Source organism: Bos indicus x Bos taurus, chromosome 3 (genome assembly GCF_003369695.1).
Source record: "Bos indicus x Bos taurus breed Angus x Brahman F1 hybrid chromosome 3, Bos_hybrid_MaternalHap_v2.0, whole genome shotgun sequence".
In the NCBI taxonomy this organism is placed as follows: domain Eukaryota; kingdom Metazoa; phylum Chordata; class Mammalia; order Artiodactyla; family Bovidae; genus Bos; species Bos indicus x Bos taurus.
The window spans coordinates 108,292,808-108,307,538 of NC_040078.1; the positions used below are offsets into that span (position 1 = coordinate 108,292,808).

At 42.3% G+C, this 14,731-nt stretch overlaps 1 protein-coding gene across 1 annotated transcript in view; it reads left to right on the plus strand.

The window, feature by feature from the left end:
* The window catches only part of EPHA10 (EPH receptor A10), a 42,990-nt gene that overhangs the window by 12,777 nt on the left and 15,482 nt on the right, over positions 1-14,731 (plus strand). The window contains exon 6 of the mRNA XM_027537783.1: positions 12,959-13,092. Coding sequence (XP_027393584.1) covers positions 12,959-13,092 — 134 coding nt within the window. The remainder of the gene's footprint in view (positions 1-12,958; positions 13,093-14,731) is intronic.

The following is a 14,731-nucleotide window of genomic DNA, read 5'->3' on the forward strand; positions in this document are numbered from 1 at the left end:
TTTAAAAATCATGTTAAGGAAATAATCTTCTGCTTCCATTTTATTAATAAAAACACTAAGCTTCCACTGATTGAGGGCTGCTCTGTGTTGGGTACCATGCAATATGATTTTCTACATTAATTCATTTAAATAGCATTATGATCATCTTTCAGATGATAAAACTGAAGTCTGAGAGGCCAAGTGAATTATCCAAAGTCAGCCAGAACTCAGGTCTGTCTATTACCAAAGCCCTGCTTTTATCTCCTTGGCCATATAATGCTTTTGCTTTAAAAAAGTCAGCAATGGATGTTAATTTTACAAAATGCTTCTTAAGCATCTTTCAAGATGACCACATGTTTTTTTTCCTTTGAACTTTTGATATGATGAATTCTACTAATGGATTTTACAATGTGATTTTCTGCATTCCTAGATTATACTGTACTGCAGATAAGTGTATTATTCTTTTAATATGTGCTGAATTAATTTGCTTATATTTTAATATTTCCCATCTACATTTATAAGAGAGATTAGTTTTTGTGTTCTTTGTCAAGTTTTAGCATTTTGGTAATGCTGGCTTTGAAAAAGCCATCAGGGATAATCTTTTCTTTTTCTCTGCTCTGGAATAGTTTAAATAGCATAGTTATCATTCTTTGGAGACAGGCAGAACTGCCTGGGAAACTGTATTTTTTTAGTGGGAAAGTTTGCTGATGGCCCAGTCTTTTCTGTAACTTCCTTTTGAGTCACTGTTGTTAATCTGTACTTCCACAGAACATCTTTTGATGATCTTTTTCTAATTTATTAGCCCAGAAATGTTTATTTAAAAACTTTCTATAGTATCTAGAGTTTACTTTCTCTTTCTTCATATTGTGCCCTGTGATTTCTTTCTTAAAAATTATTCTTGGAAGGAATTTATTTTATTGGTTATGACAGATAACCAGCTCTTGAACTCATCAATTCCACTGCTCTTTACTTTTGTCAGTTATTTTATGATTTTATCTTTCCTGATACCATCCTCCTGCTTTCCTGAGGTCTTTTTCTAGGTGAGTTCAGTGCTTAGCTGTTATAGTTTTAATATTTTAAGTCTAAGAAATTTCCTCTGAGTTTAGCTTTGGTCACATCTAGTATGTTTTTATACACTGCACATTGTTCATATTGTCATTTTCTTTGTAGATATAATTCACATACCATAAAATTTCACATACCTTTTAAAGTGTGCAATTCAGTCATTTTTTTCCTATGCAACTATCACAGACTCTCTAATTCCAAAACATTTTCATCACCCCCAAAAGAAAGCCCATTAACAGTCACTCCCGATTCCTCCCACCCACCCTAGCCCCTAATAACCACTAATCCACTTTCTGTTTCTATGGATTTTCCTATTCTGATCATTTTATAACCATGGAATTATACAATGTGTAGACTTTTTTTCACTTAGCATAATGTTTTCAAGGCTTGTCCATGTTGTAGCATGTATCAGTATTGCATCCTTTATATGGCTAATGTTCCATTGTGTGGATATACCACGAGTTTGTTTATTCATTCATCAGTTTATGGGATTTGGACTGGTTCTGATTTTTGGCTATTAGAGTAATGCTGCTATGAACATTCATGTACAAGTTTTGTGGAAACATAAGTTTTCAGTTCTCTTGGGTATATACTTAGGAGTGGAATTGCTAGGTCATATGGTGTCATAGATTGAATTATCTCCCCCAGATTCCTATATTGAAGCCTTAACCCCCAGTGTTACTATATTTGGAGATAGGGCCTTTAAGGAAATAATTAATGGTAATGAGCCCACCTTTGGCCTCCTGATGGGAAGAGCTAACTCTTTGGAAAAGACCCTGATGCTGGAAAAGACTGAAGGCAAGAGGAGAAGTAGGCAACAGAAGATGAGACAGTTGGATGGAATCACTGACTCTATGGACATGAGTTTGAACAAACTCAGGGAGATGGTGAAGAACAGGGAAGCCTGGTGTGCTGCAGTTCATGGGGTCGCAAAGAGCTGGACATGGCTTAGCAACTGAACAACAGTGAGACCATAACGGAGAGGCCGGAATCCCAGGGACTTACAAGGTGTCCTTACAAGAGGAGGAACACACACCAGAACTCATTTATGCCCTTTGTCCATACACAGGGGAAAGGACAGGTGAGGATACAGCAAGAAGGTGGCTGGGAGCGAGTCAGGAAGAGAGCCCTTACCAGAACACAAATATGAACCTGCAAGCATCCTCTGGAATTTCTAGTCTTTAGAACTGTAAGAAAATACATTTTTGTTGTTTAAGCCACCCAGTCTGTGGTGTCTTGTTATGGCAGTCGCAAGGACCAATATATATGGAAACTTAAAAAAAGTCTTTTTGAGGAGCTGCTTAACTTTTTGAGGCATTGCCAAACTGCCTTCCAAAGCAACTGTACCATTTTACATTCCCACCAGCAATGTACAAAGCTTCCAGTTTCTCCACATCCTCACCAACACCTGCTTGTCTTGCCAATTACAGCCATCCTAGTCGATGTGAAGTGATACTTCACTGCGGTTTCAGTTTATATTTCCGTAATGACTACTGATGTTGAACCTCTTTTCAATGTGCTGGGTTTTCTTTTTGTCATTGAGTTATGAGTTTGGGGTTTTTTTTTGCCTAATATATATATATTATGGATACTTTTGTATTATTTCCTTGGATTGCTGTAACAAATTTCTAAAAGTGGATGGCTTAAAACACACTTATTGTCTCACGCTTCTGGAAGTGAGAAGTTTGAAATCAAGGTATCAACAGGACCATGCTCTGTGTGACTGTTGTAGGGCAGAAGGGTTCCTTCCTTCTAGCCCTTGGAATTAGCTGGCAGTCCTTGGCCTTTCTTGGTTCATAGATGCATCTCTCCAGTCACATGGCTCTCTTTTCCATATGTCTTCATGTCATCTCCCCTGCATCAGTGTCTGTCTCTGTGTCTGAACTTCCCCCCTTTCAGAAGGACATCAGTCACACTGGGTAAATCCCACCTAAATGACTTCACGTTGACTTGATTACCTCTGTGAAGACCATATTTCCAAATAAAGTCACATTCTAGAGGTACTGGGCATTAGGACCTCAATATATCTTTTTGAGAGAAAACAATTCCATACGTAACGACCATTGTACACATGATTTGCAAATATTTGCTCTGTGAATTGTCACTCACTTGCTTTTTGGCAATTGAGGCATAATTGACATATAACATTAATTTTAGGTATACAACATAATGATTTGGTATTTGTATATACTGTAGAGTGATCACCACAATAAGTCTAGAACATCCGTAACCATCTATAACCACACACAGTTATAAATTGTTTTGCTTATGATGAAATCTTTTAAGACCTACTCTCAGCAATTTTCAAGTATACAATATAGTATTTTTAATTGTAATCACCACACTAGTTACCACCCTGTTCATTACATTTCCGGGACTTATTTATTTTATAACAGGAAACTTGTCCATTTTGACCACCTTCACCCATTTTGCTCACCCCCTGCCTCTGGCAACTAGCTGTCTTCCACTTTCTTTTTTTGTCTGAGCCCTTGGCAGTGAAAGCACGGAGTTCTAACCGTTGGACCATCAGGGGATTCCCTGTCCTTCACTTTCTTAGTACTATCCTCTGAAGCTCAACATTTTAAATTTTGATGAAGCCCAGTTTGTTTTTTTAAGTTGCTTGTGCTTTTGGTTTCATATCTAAGACACCATTGCCTAAATCAAGGTCGTGAGGATTTGTACCTATGTTTTCTTCTAGTATTGTCCTTTTGACTAAAAGTGTTGTGGAGAATGTGTTTTAATTTCTGGATGACTTACTTTGTTATCTTTTTGTTCCTGATTTTACTGCTTCATATTTGGAGAAGGAGGTTTGTACAGTGTTTACATTTTTATTTTACTTGTTTGCTGCATGGTTTGTGGGATCTTAATTCTGCAACTAGGGTTTGAACCCACGCCCTGGCAGTGACAACACCAGGTCCTAACCACTGGACTGCCAGGGAATTCCCTACAGCGTTTCCTTTTTAAGGAACTGGTAGAGTTTTCTCTGTGGGTTACGATATGGTGACCATTTTAATGATTCCACGGCTGCTTTGAAGCAATGCATACTTCGCTTTTTTAAAAATAATTATTATTGCAGTGTTCTCACTCTCCCTCTTTCCTCATATATACTAAGTACTATATTATTCAATTTTTCTATTTCCTTCTTACTGTCTGCTTGATATTCCAAAGACTAAGAGGTTTAAGTTTCCCATTCTCCTTGTGATTTTGTTAAATTCCATGTGCTTATAATGACTTTTAAATATTTCAATTTTGCTAACGCATTTTTAGTTTCCCTACAAGCGTTTCTCACCTTCTCCACTTTTATCTCATGTCATCCTGTTTCTTTTTCTTCTCCATCTGTTTTCCCTTCATTGCCTTCTGCTTCTTTTTCAAGAGGCTATGTTTTCTTTCATCTTCTTAAAGATGCCAAACAGTCTCCTTCCTTGTTCTTCTAACTGTCATATTAATCACCCTTCAAGATCTGTTCCTCCTGAGTTTTCAGAATAATACTTTTCTTTTTTTCGCTAATTAGAAATATTTTTTTCATATGCCCATCTTCTTAGTTTTTTTTCTCTTTACTTATTCTGGAACAAGGAAATAGCTGATATTTGCCCAAAAAAAACCCCAAAACCAAACCAAGACCACGACACATGAATTGTCCTTTGGATTGGTCTGTGAAGCTTTCAGCCACAAGTAACGGTGCAATTCAGTGCAAATGACCTTTGACTGAAATGACTCCTTAGCTAACCTAAGAAGAGTAAAATTAGAGCTTGGTTAATTCAGCAACTGAACACTGCTCTCAAGGACCCAGGTTCTTTCTTTCTCTGCAGTCTTCTGTCCTTATAACCTAGGCTGGCTCCCTTATGGTGGCAAGATGGATACAGCCACTCCAGACATCACACCCTGCCATCCAGGGCCGAGAAATAACTGTTTCGTCCTTGTTGGTGTCTTTTTAAGAGCAGGAAGCCTTTCCCAGGCGCTTCCCTGGTGGTGCAGTGGTTGAGACTTTGCCTTCCAGTGCAAGGGGGTGCGGGTTCCATCCTGGGTTGGGGAGTTAAGATCCCACATGCCTTGCAACCAAAAAACCAAAACATAAAAGAGCAGAAGCAAAATTGTAACAAATTCAATGAACACTTTTTTTTTTTAAAGTAACCTTTCCCAGAATCCCTCTTCCTCTTAGGTGGTTTCTCCTTTTCTTGGCCAGAATTAGATTGTGAATCCAACCCTGATCCAATTATTGGCAAGGGGAATGAGTGCACATGAATGCTTTGGGACAATCAGAATCAACCTGAGTCATCAGACAGTAGACCCTGAATCCAAAACTGGGCTTGGTCAGCAGGAAAGTGGGGCATGGCTGTTGAAGAGCCAGTGTCTGCTGGACTCTTGGCCCCACTCAGGTGCTGGTTGAACCACATAACAAATGTACGGTGGGAGAGCAGGTGCTGGGGCTCTGTTTTTAGCTTCGTCCTCAGGGTTTATCAGGCTTTCATCTAACATCACTCTGCGGGGCTGAAATGGAACCTTCTCCTATCTCTATATCCTGGCCATCTGATAACAGTCAGAAGATGTAGTTTTAAAAAATGTCATTCCTGGCTCTTTCCTATCTCTGCCCTCCCTCTGTATCTACAAGAGGTTGCACCCCTTCCTAGGATGTCTCATCGCCCCTCTTCCCTTTGTGCCTGCATCTTTTCTGGGAGCTGCCATCTCCAAGTGTATCTGGGCTGAGAGGCCCTCTCAGGGGATAGGGGAAGCAACTACATAGTGAAGTGACGGCTGTGCGCTCATTGTCCAGTCACAAAGACCTTGCTTTTCTTGTTTTTTAAAGGGTCAGACAGTGGGAGGAAGGATAAAGGATCTTTCAAGTTATTTTTAGGATGGGAGGCAATGTCACTCTGTGGGCAGCATAGCCTGGGGGTTCACTACAATTATATTTTTCAGTCCAGTCCCACTGGCTTTATCATAGGTGGAAATATGCCACTCTACTCCCCATCCCCGATTCTGGCAGTTAGCTGTCAAGACTCGTTTATGGTGACATTTCTGTGTTTTCCGTATATTTGGGTTTTATTTAGAATTTGGAAGAGAGAGCAATTAATGGGAGCTGTTAGATGGTGATCATTTGAAACTGGAAGCCCTGTTTATATACTTTCAAATACAGCTCCTTACGCCCTTGTCTCCATTTCCTTGACTCCTTGCTACCTGCTGTTTTGTTGTTGTTCAGTCACTAAGTTGTGTCCAACTCTTTGTGATCTCATGGACTGCAGCACACCAGGCTCCTCAGTCCTTCACTATCTCCCAAAGTTTGCTCAAATTCGTGTCTGTTAAATTGGACAAGGTGGTGCTATCTAACCATCTCGTCCTCTACCACCCCTTCTCCATTTGCCTTCAGTCTTTCCCAGCATCAGGATGCAATGAGTTTGCTTTTTGCATCAGGTGGTCAAAGTTCTGGAGATTCAGGTTCAGTATCAGTCCTTACAGTGAATATTCAGGGTTGGTTTCCTTTAAGATTGACTGATTTGATCTCCTTGCAGTCCAAGGGACTCTCACAGGTCTTCTCCAGCACGACAATTTGAAAGCATCAATTCTTTGGCACTCAACCTTCTTTACGGTCCAAATCTCACATTTGTACATGACTACTGGGAAAACTATAGCTGTCACTATATGGACCTTTGTCAGCAAAGTGATGTCTCTGCTTTTTAATACACTGTCTTTGTCTGTCATAGCTTTCTTTCCAAGAAGCAAGTATCTTTTAATTTCATAGCTGCAGTCACTGTCCACAGTGATTCTGGAGCCCAAGAAAATAAAATCTGTCACTGCTCCCACTTTTTCCCCTTCTATTTGCCATGAAGTTAGGGGACTGGATGCCATGATCTTAGTTTTTTGAATGTTGAGTTTTAAGCCAGCTTTTTCACTCTCCTCTTTCACTCTCATCAAGAGGCTCTTTAGCTCCTCTTCACTTTCTGCCATTAGAGTGGTAACATCTGCATATCTGAGGCTGTTGATATTTCTTCTGTCAATTTTGATCCTAGCTTGTGATTCATCCAGCCCAGCATTTTGAACAATGTACTCTGCATAGAAGTTAAATAAGCAGGATGACAATATACAGCCTTGATGTACTCCTTTCCCAATTTTGAACCATTCTGTTCCATGTCTGGTTCTAACTGTTGCTTCTTGACACAAATACAGGTTTCTCAGGAGACAGGTAAGATGGTCTGGTATTCCCATCTCTTTAAGAGTTTTCCAGTTTCTTGTGATTCTCACAGTCAAAAGCTTTAGCATAGTCAATGAAGCAGAAGTAGATGTTTTTCTGGAATTCCCTTGCTTTCTACATGATCCAGCAAATGTTGGCAATCTGATCTTTGGTTCCTCTGCCTTTTCTAAACCCAGCCTGTACATCTGAAAGTTCTCAGTTCACATACTGCTGAAGCCTAGCCTGAAGGATTTTGAGCATAACCTTGCTAGCATATGAAATGAGTGCAATTGTACATTCAAAGAATGTTTGAACATTCTTTGGCATTGCCCTTTTTGGGATTGGAATGAAAACTGACCTATTCCAGTCCTGTGGCTACTTCCTGCTGTCTGCTTTCTCTGAATGCCCTGAAGACACTAGAAGCCTCCACATTGTTAAATCCAGTGGCACTTTGAATTGTTTTGTTACCCGTCTTTGCTCTGCGTATGACACTGCCAACCAGCATCTCCTTTTGCCGGTAAATGTGGTATTGAGTGCTTGTTCTATGTCAAGTGTTGTGCTATGCTCTTTATATGTTACTAATTCATAAAATTCTCAAAGCAAGTATGAAGAGGTCGTTATTGTTTCCCATCTACGTGTAAGGGGATTGAGGCTCTTGCTTGTGGACCAGTAGCTAATAACAGGAAGAGTCAAGCAGGAACCTTCCTAAAAGTTCTTTTTCCTGGGCTTCTATAGCCTTATTTGTTCCTGGTTTTTCTTCTCCTCTCTTTGGCTCCTCCTTCCCAAGCTCTTCTTGCTTTGCCTGCCTCTTAAGTGTGGTCATTTCTTGGGCTTGTTTCCTAATAGCTGTGGCTTCTCTCCCTTTCTGCATTGCCCTGGGCAGTTTCATCAAATCTCCTTCGAATGGCTCTCGAATGGCTCTCAGATCTCCATCTCCCTCCGGGATACCTTTTGTGAACCTTGGAACCACTTGTGGGGTTAGTCGCTCGTGTCTGACTCTTTGCGACCCCCATGGACTGTAGCCCGCCAGGCTCCTCTGTCCATGGGATTCTCCAGGCAAGAATGCTGGAGTGGGTTGTCATGCCCTCTGTCAGGGAATCTTCCCGGCCCACAAACTGAACCCGCGTCTCATGTGTCTCCTGTATTGCAGGTGGGTTCTTTACCAGCTGAGCCATCAGGGAAGCCCTTGGAACCACTTCAGATCAGATTAGATCAGATTAGTTGCTCAGTCGTGTCCGACTCTGCGACCCCATGAATCGCAGCACGCCAGGCCTCCCTGTCCATCACCAACTCCCAGAGTTAACCCAGACTCACGTCCATTGAGTCAGTGATGCCATCCACTTACCCATCCGCTTTCCTAGCATCTTCGGTTGGGAAACCCTCTGTTCAATACACACTGGAATCACTGAGAAGCTTTTTAAAAAGATAGTAATGCCTGAATCCCACCCCACAGAAACTGATTTAATTGCTTTGGGTTGTGTGACCTGAGCATCACTATTTTTTTTTATTATGGTAAAAAACGTATAACAGGAAATTTACCAAATTAACCGTTTTTAGTGTACAGTACAGTAGCATTAACTGTATGCATGTCATCATACAACAGACCCCTATAGACTTTTTCATCTTGCAAAATGCAAACTATTAAAAAAAATGCAAACTCTATACTTCTTGAGCAACAACTCCTCTTCTCTCCTCCTCCCAGACCATGGCAACCACATTCTACCTTCTAAGAGTTCAGTTACTTTAGATAGCTTACATAGAAGTGGAATCATGCAGTATTTGTCTCTTTGTGACTGGCTTATTTCACTCAGCATAATGTCCTCAAAGTTGATCCATGTTGTAGCATACGACAGGATTTCCTTTCCTTAAGCTGAGTAGTATTCCGTTGTATGTCTATATCACATTTTCTTTTTTTTTTTCTTTCTACCTTTTTGAGACATCATTGACATGTATGACATATTACATACATTGACATATGTAATTCTAAATTCTGTGTGTAATTCTAAATATGATTTGGTGCACGTGTATATTGTGAAATGCTTGCCGTGGGAAGGTTAGTTAACACATCCATCCTCTCACATAATTACATTTTGTGCATGGTGCAAACACTGATGATCTGTCTTAGCAGCTTTCAAGTACACCATGATGTACACTGCTGCTGCTGCTGCTAAGTCGCTTCAGTTGTGTCTGACTCTGTGCAACCCCATAGACGGCAGCCCATGAGGCTCCCCCATCCCTGGGATTTTCCAGGCAAGAACGCTGGAGTGGGTTGCCATTTCCTTCTCCAGTGCATGAAAGTGAAAAGTGAAAGTGAAGTCGCTCAGTCGTGTCCGACTCTTAGCGACCCCGTGGACTGCAGACTACCAGGCTCCTCTGTCCATGGGATTTTCCAGGCAAGAGTAATGGAGTGGGGTGCCATTGCCTTCTCCATGATATACACTAGATCCCCTGATTTTATTCTTCTTATAATTGGAAGCCTGGATCTTTGACTAGCATCTTCCCGTTTCCCCCATGTCCTATCTCTTGGCAAAAATCCAGTCTATTCTCTGTTCTCTGAGTTTGGCTTTTCTAGATTCTACGTATAAGTGACATCAGGCAATATTTGTCTCTCTGTTTTATTTTGCTTAGCATAATGCCCTCAGGGTTCATCTGTGCTTTTGCTAATGGAAGGATTTCTTTTTTTAAAAAATGGCTGAATAACATATCATTAAATATATATGTATATGATTTTGTCTTTATCCATTCGTCTGTCAGCAGACACTTAGATTGTTTCTGTATCTTGGCTATTGTCAATAACGCTGCAATGAACAGGAGAGTGCAGTAGTCTGTACAAAATTGTGATTTCATTTCCTCGGGCTACATACTCAGAAGAGGGATTGCTAGCTCACACGGTAGTTCTATCTTTATTTTGTTTTTCATTAATATTTTTGTTGAAGTATAGTTGATTCACAACGTTGCGTTAGTTTCTGCTGTACAGCAAAGTGATGCAGTTATATACATTTTAAAAACGCTCATTTCCATTATGGTTTATCATAGGATACTGACCATAGTCCTCTGTGCTGTACAGTAGGACTTAGTTGTTCGTCCCTTCTCTGTATAGAAGCTTACATCTGCTACCCCAACCTCCCACTCTGCCCCTCTCCAGGCTCCCTCCCACCTTGGCAACCACCAGCCTGACTTCCGTATCTGAGGTTCTGTTTCATGGATGGGTTTACTTGTGTCATATTTTAGACTCCGCCTGTAAGCGCTAGCATATGGCATTTGTCTTTCTCTTTATGACTTACTTAATATGATTATCTCTAGTTGGATCCTATTTTTATATTTTTATAAGAACCTCCGTATGTTTTCCATAGTGTTTGCACTAATTTACATTCCCGCCAACAGTGCACAGGGTTCCAGTCTCTCCACAGTCTCACTAACACTTGTTATTTCTGCCTTTTGTTTATTTTTGATCCTAACAGGTACGAGGTGATATCTCATAGTTTTGACTTCCATTCCCCTCATGATTAGTGATATTGAACATCTTTTTATGTGCTTATTGGCCATTTGCACATCTTTGGAGAAATGTCTATTCAAGTCCTCTGCCCACTTAAAAAAAATTGTATTTATTTATTAGTTTTGGCTCTGTTGGGTCTTTGCTGCTGTTCACGGGCTTTCTCTAGGTGGGGAGAGCAGGGACTACTCTCTGCCGCAGCGTGCAGGCTTCTCAGCATGGTGGCTTCTCTTGTGGAGCCCGGGCTCTAGAGAGAGCACAGGCTCACTAGTTGTGGTGCGCGGGCCTCACGACACGTGAAGTCTTCCGGGAGCAGGGATCGAACCGGTGTCCGTTGCACTGGCAGGTAGATTCTCAATGCTGGACGACCAGGGAAGTCCCTGCCCATTTTTAAATTGGGTTATTTGTGGGGTTTGGTGGTGTTATTGCTGAATTGAAGGAGTTCTTTTTATATTCTGGACATTAACCCCTTATCAGATATGTGGCTAGTAAATATTTTCCCCCATTCCATAGGTTGCCTTTTCACTCTGTTGATTGTTTCCTTTATTGTCCTGATGTTTTTAAGTTTGTAGTGCCATTTGTTGTTTTTACATTTGCTGTCTATGCTTTTTGCTTTTTGTGTCATATTCAAGAAATCTGCCAAATTCAGTATCAGGAAGTTTTTCCTCTATATTTTCTTTTAGAAGTTTCAGGTCTTACGTTTATGTCTGTAATTCATTTTGAGTTCATTTTGTATGTAGTATAAACTAAGGGCCCAACTTAATTTTTTTCATGTGGATATTCAATTTTCCTACCACCATTTGTTAAAGAAGCTTTTTTGTTTTGTAATAAACTTAAGTAAGTGGGATTGCTTTCTTGATTTTTCACTTCATATTGTTCATTGTTAGTGGGTGGAAATGCGAATGAGTTTCTGTGATTTGATTTTGTATCCTGCAATTTTGGCAACAGTATTTTCTGTGGAACCTTTAGTGTTTTCTACATATAAGATTATGTCATCTGTGGACAGAGATCATTTTACTTCCTCCATTCCAATCTGGAAGCCGTTTATTTCTTTTTCTTGCCTAATTGCACTGTCTAGGACTTCCAGGACTGTGCTGAATAGAAGTGGCAAGATTCCTAATCTTCAAAGGAAAGCTCTCAGCTTTTCACCATTAAGTATGATGTTAGCTGGAGCTTTTCATATAGGGCCTTTATTTTGTTGAGGTAATAGATGGGGAAACAGTGGAAACAGTGTCAGACTTTATTTTTTGGGGCTACAAAATCACTGCAGATGGTGATTGCAGCCATGAATTTAAAAGATGCTTACTTCTTGGAAGGAAAGTTATGACCAACCTAGATAGCATATTCAAAAGCAGAGACATTACTTTGCCAACAAAGGTCCGTCTAGTCAAGGCTATGGTTTTTCCTATGGTCATGTATGGATGTGAGAGTTGGACTGTGAAGAAAGCTGAGCGCCAAAGAATTGATGCTTTTGAACTGTGGTGTTGGAGAAGACTCTTGAGAGTCCCTTGGACTGCAAGGAGATCCAACCAGTCCATTCTGAAGGAGATCAGTCCTGGGTGTTCATTGGAAGGACTGATGCTAAAGCTGAAACTCCAGTACTTTGGCCATCTCATGCGAAGAGTTGACTCATTGGAAAAGACTCTGATGCTGGGAAGGATTGGGGGGCAGGAGGAGAAGGGGACGACAGAAGATGAGATGGCTGAATGGCATCACCAACTCGATGGACGTGTGTTTGGGTGAACTCCGGGAGTTGGTGATGGACAGGGAGGCCTGGCGTGCTGCGATTCATGGGGTCGCAAAGAGTCGGACACGACTGAGCGACTGAACTGAACTGAACTAATTTCCTTCTATTCCTAGTTTATTTGAGTATATTACCTCTTGACCAGACTATTAGAATAGTTAAGTAGCTTGCCTTCCTGCCTGCTGTGCTGTCTAATATCTCCGAGCCATAGAACATGTAGAAATAGCCTGGGGCAATTAGAACCAGCCACCTGAAGGGAAGCTGGAGTGTAGGGGGTGGGCAAGCAGCACGTGGCCTGCTTCTTTCCCGCTCAGAACCAAGGAAGCCAAGAGCTGTGGTGTCAGAGCTTTCCTCTAGCGTCATGAAGAGGCTATCCCTCAGGCCCCGCCCCTCAGGAGGCTCTTGCCCCACCCACAGCCCCTTGGGCCCTGCCCCATTTGGCTCCCCGCGCGCCCCGCCTTTCCAGCCCCCTGCCCCTGCCCCAGAGAACCTCGCATTACTCAACTTTCAGCGCCCTGGGAGGAGGATGAGATCCGCAGGGACCGAGTGGAGCCCCAGAGCGTGTCTCTGTCGTGGCGGGAGCCCATCCCCGCGGGAGCCCCAGGGGCCAACGGCACAGAGTATGAGATCAGATACTTCGAGAAGGTGAGTCTGGGTCTGGGAGGGACCTCGGGTTGCATTACCAGCTGCGGTCTGTCCCCCTCTCTTGCCGGCTTCCTTTTCTTTACAAGTCCCTCCCAGCATAAGTCCTTGCTTTGTTTCTAAACATCTCCACTGGCCCCCTGAGCGGCCTACCCAGCCGGAGTTTCTTCCTGGCCCCTCCTCACCGTGGACACACAGCTCTCCCTCTTTGCTCGGGTCTCCTTTCGGTAACCCGTCATCGTGTCCATTTTCGCCACTACTGCCTACTGTTCACAGTTGACAAAAGCTTCCCCTGGGGGCTGATGCAGACTTTCTGTGGCTGGATTCTGTGCATAGTTTGCACCCTTTTTAAGAAAAAGAACGCAGAAACATATTGTTTCAAATTTTATGGAAAAGTACCACTGTGGGAACATGTTGCCAGGTCTGGTGGTGTGCCAGGGCTCAGCATAAATAATATGCTGATAAATGATGTACTGATAAATGTTTAACAGTCAGCTCTCACAGTAATGAATGTATGCACTCAAATTTTAATTTTACTGATGTGGAGACTGTGTAACCAATCATTTACAAATAATAATAGCAAGTATACAATGTTCCTTATTGTAAACTCTGTAGGGCTAGTTGATTCTCCTAGGATACTTTTTCTTGATTTTGGCTGACTTCTTGTATCTGTGGTCAGCCTATGGTTGCAGCTCAAGGGTGGTTTAACAAGTGGAGTTAGGTCCAGATCCACTATCTCTTTCTGCCTAAGTTTATTGTCTGAATTTGATAGGTAATCTACAGTTAAACTGTTCTCACTTTGGTGACAATTGTATTCTTTAAAGCAAAACTTTGCTTTCAACTTAGCATTACATGTGTTAGGACTTCACTCCCTCCTCAGTGACTCCAGGGAGTTCTTTGCTGAATCAGATAACAGATTTTGAAAAGAGAAATCTGGAGAGCTGAGAGAGAGAGAGAGGAAGTTGGGGGCTTTCAACCCAGAGATGGTAGCTGAAGCCAAAGGACCTGAGGGGATGGCCAAGGGAGGGGGGCATGAGTGAGAAAAGCGGCTGGGACTGGGTTCTGGGGGTCCCTGACGTCAAGGAGACCACAGCGAAGGTTGCTGGGAAGGAGCCAGGCAGGCAGCAGTTGCTTAGAAAGGGCTCACTGAACTGACACTCAGGGATCAGAGCATAGATACAGTCCCAGTGCTGAGCTGGGTGGTTGCTCCCTGGTCCATAGGGAGTGTGACTTTGTGGGGAACCAAAACCCTTGAAAAGACGAGCCAGTACAAAAGGGGCTGTGTTTGAAAGCCTTCAGGAGTGTCTCATGGAGCCTGATGACCAGAAGCGTGGCAGGAATCACCAGCCCCTCATCTCTGAGTTCTCTCCATACCAACCCCGCCTCCTCTGCAGGAAGGGCACCTTGCAGCCGCCCAGGCTGGCAGCCCCTTTTCCCCTCCCCTCCCCAAGCCTGCTTATAAATTCTGCAGCCAGGGCCTCACTGTCTTTCCATGGTATGTTCAAATGCCCAAAAGTGGGATTCTGATTGGCCCAGCTTGGGTCAGAGTCTGCCCTGATTCCTGAATACCGGGCCCGTAGAAGTGGGGCCACAGATACAGGGGAGATGCACCTTTGGGGGCTGTGAGTGTGGCAGGGGCTCT